Source organism: Corvus brachyrhynchos, unplaced genomic scaffold (assembly GCF_000691975.1).
Source record: "Corvus brachyrhynchos isolate BGI_N302 unplaced genomic scaffold, ASM69197v1 scaffold118, whole genome shotgun sequence".
Classification (NCBI taxonomy): Eukaryota; Metazoa; Chordata; class Aves; order Passeriformes; family Corvidae; genus Corvus; species Corvus brachyrhynchos.
In genome coordinates, this window is record NW_008239534.1 from 30,016 (window position 1) to 33,448 (window position 3,433).

The window sequence follows — 3,433 nt, forward strand, 5'->3', positions numbered from 1 at the left end:
TTTTGTTCCCTGGTCGCCCCCCCCCCCGCCCTCCCCCCGCCGCTGACGTGCCGCGCCCCCCGCAGGCCTGCAGCGAGTTCACCACGCACGTGATGAACCTGCTGCGCGAGCAGAGCCGCACGCGGCCCATCTCGCCCAAGGAGATCGAGCGCATGGTCGCCATTATCCACGGCAAGTTCAGCTCCATCCAGATGCAGCTCAAGCAGAGCACCTGCGAGGCCGTCATGATCCTCAGGTCGCGCTTCCTCGACGCCAGGTGGGCACATCCGGGAGGGAAAGCGTGCCCCGGGGGGGTTTGGTTGGAATGGGGGTGGGCGATGGTGGGAGGGGGAAATGGGGATTTATTGAGTGGGAGTGCGTTAAATATTTGTGTGTTTAATGTGGGTATATCCAGTATAAATGGTCTTGGTGGTGATGGGTTTAGTGTGCTTAATATAAACTTATTTAATAGAAATATATTGAATATGAATGTGTTTATTGTGAATATATTAAATATTTGTGTGTTTAATGTGGGTATATCCAGTATAAATGGTCTTGGTGGTGATGGGTTTAGTGTGCTTAATATAAACTTATTTAATAGAAATATATTGAATATGAATGTGTTTATTGTGAATATATTAAATATTTGTGTGTTTAATGTGGGTATATCCAGTATAAATGGTCTTGGTGGTGATGGGTTTAGTGTGCTTAATATAAACTTATTTAATAGAAATATATTGAATATGAATGTGTTTATTGTGAATATATTAAATATTTGTGTGTTTAATGTGGGTATATCCAGTATAAATGGTCTTGGTGGTGATGGGTTTAGTGTGCTTAATATAAACTTATTTAATAGAAATATATTGAATATGAATGTGTTTATTGTGAATATATTAAATATTTGTGTGTTTAATGTGGGTATATCCAGTATAAATGGTCTTGGTGGTGATGGGTTTAGTGTGCTTAATATAAACTTATTTAATAGAAATATATTGAATATGAATGTGTTTATTGTGAATATATTAAATATTTGTGTGTTTAATGTGGGTATATCCAGTATAAATGGTCTTGGTGGTGATGGGTTTAGTGTGCTTAATATAAACTTATTTAATAGAAATATATTGAATATGAATGTGTTTATTGTGAATATATTAAATATTTGTGTGTTTAATGTGGGTATATCCAGTATAAATGGTCTTGGTGGTGATGGGTTTAGTGTGCTTAATATAAACTTATTTAATAGAAATATATTGAATATGAATGTGTTTATTGTGAATATATTAAATATTTGTGTGTTTAATGTGGGTATATCCAGTATAAATGGTCTTGGTGGTGATGGGTTTAGTGTGCTTAATATAAACTTATTTAATAGAAATATATTGAATATGAATGTGTTTATTGTGAATATATTAAATATTTGTGTGTTTAATGTGGGTATATCCACTATAAATGGTCTTGTTGTTGGGTTTAATGGTAGTGTGCTTAATAGAAATTATTTAATAGAAATGATTTAATAGAAACATATTGAATATAAACATATTTTGTGTTAATATTAAATATTTGAGTGTTTAATGTGAGTATAGTTACTATAAATGGCCTTGTTGATAGGTTTGATGATAGTATGCTTAATATAAATTACTTACTATATATTATTTAATACAAATGTGTTTTGTGTTAATATATTAAATATTTGTGTGTTTAACGTGGATATAATTACTATAAATGGCCTTGTTGATAGGTTTAATGTTAGTACATTTAATATAAATTATTTACTATAAATTATTTAATAGAAACATATTCCATGTTAATATATTAACTATTTGTGTGTTTAGTGTGGGTATAATTATTATAAATGGTCTTGTTGATGGGTTTAATGTTAGTATGCTTAATATAAACTTATTTAATAGAAATTATTTAATAGAAACATATTGAATATAAACATATTCCATGTTAATACGTTAAATATTTGTGTTTAATGTGGATAGAGTTCTTATAAATGGCCTTGTTGATAGGTTTAATGTTAGTGTGCTTAATAGAAATTATTTACTATAAATTATTTAATAGAAACATATTCCGTGTTAGTATATTAAATATTTGAGTGTTTAACATGAATATAATTACTATAAATGGCCTTGTTGTTGATGGGTTTAATGTTAGTGTGCTTAATATAAATTAATAGAAATTATTTAATATAAACGTGTTTATTGTGGATATATTAAATATTTGTATGTTTAACGTGAATATAATTACTATAAATGGCCTTGTTGATGGGTTTAATGGTAGTGTGCTTAATAGGAATTATTTACTCTAAATTATTTAATATAAATGTGTTTTGTGTGAATATATTAAATATTTGTGTGTTTAATGTGAGTATAGTTATTATAAAATATAGTTAGTGTGCTTAATATAAATTATTTACTATAAATTATTTAATAGAAACATATTCCATGTTAATATATTAAATACTTGTGTGTTTAATGTGGGTATAGTTATTATAAATGGCTTTGTTGTTGATGGGTTTAATGTTAGTGTGCTTAATATCAATTATTTAATAGAAATATATTTAATATGAACGTGTTTTGTGTTAATAGATGCAATATTTGTGTTTAATGTGAATATATTTATTATAAATATCTGTTCTTGATATACTTAATATTAACATTTTTAATATAAATATATTTAATATCAATATGGTTTGTATTCATATATTCAATATTAACAGTAATATGTTTACAATTAACATACTAAGTGTTAGCATATTGAATATTAACATATTAAATATTAGTATTTTAATATTAACAAATATAAGCATATTTAATATGCATGTATTTAATATTAATATGCTTAATGGAACAGGAATATATTAAACACTAATGTGTTTAATAATGCATTTTGCATTAACAAGTTTAATAGCAATATATTTAATATTAATCTATTTAAACACCAAACATGCATATTAAATTTAATATTAATACTTAATATTCCTTTCTACAACATCAACAAATTCCCCATTAATACATTTAACATGATTGAAGAATATTTCTCATCAACAGAGGGAACATGAACCCCTCTGGTGTCTCTAAAACCTCATTTAATTACAACTAATTGGATTTCTTCTCTATTTTTAGGCGTAAACGGCGCAATTTCAGCAAACAGGCCACCGAGGTGCTGAATGAATATTTTTATTCCCACCTGAGCAACCCCTACCCCAGCGAAGAGGCCAAAGAGGAGCTCGCCAAGAAGGGCGGCATCACCGTGTCCCAGGTGGGGCAAATTCCCGGGATTTGGGGCAAATTCCCATCGCACTCAGATCGAAATTGGGGATTTTTTAATCACTTCTTAGCAGCAGTTCCTGGGATGGCTTCAGTTCCTGTTCTTAGTGGAATTTGGAAATGCTTTCTGAAGTTTGTGTTGAAATTAAAAGTGAAATTTGGAAATTCTCACTGAAATT

General features: G+C 29.7%; 1 protein-coding gene across 1 annotated transcript in view; it reads left to right on the plus strand.

The window, feature by feature from the left end:
* The window catches only part of LOC103620410 (pre-B-cell leukemia transcription factor 1), a 21,871-nt gene that overhangs the window by 12,469 nt on the left and 5,969 nt on the right, over nucleotides 1-3,433 (plus strand). The window contains exons 4-5 of the mRNA XM_017741187.1: nucleotides 66-256; nucleotides 3,111-3,246. Coding sequence (XP_017596676.1) covers nucleotides 66-256; nucleotides 3,111-3,246 — 327 coding nt within the window. The remainder of the gene's footprint in view (nucleotides 1-65; nucleotides 257-3,110; nucleotides 3,247-3,433) is intronic.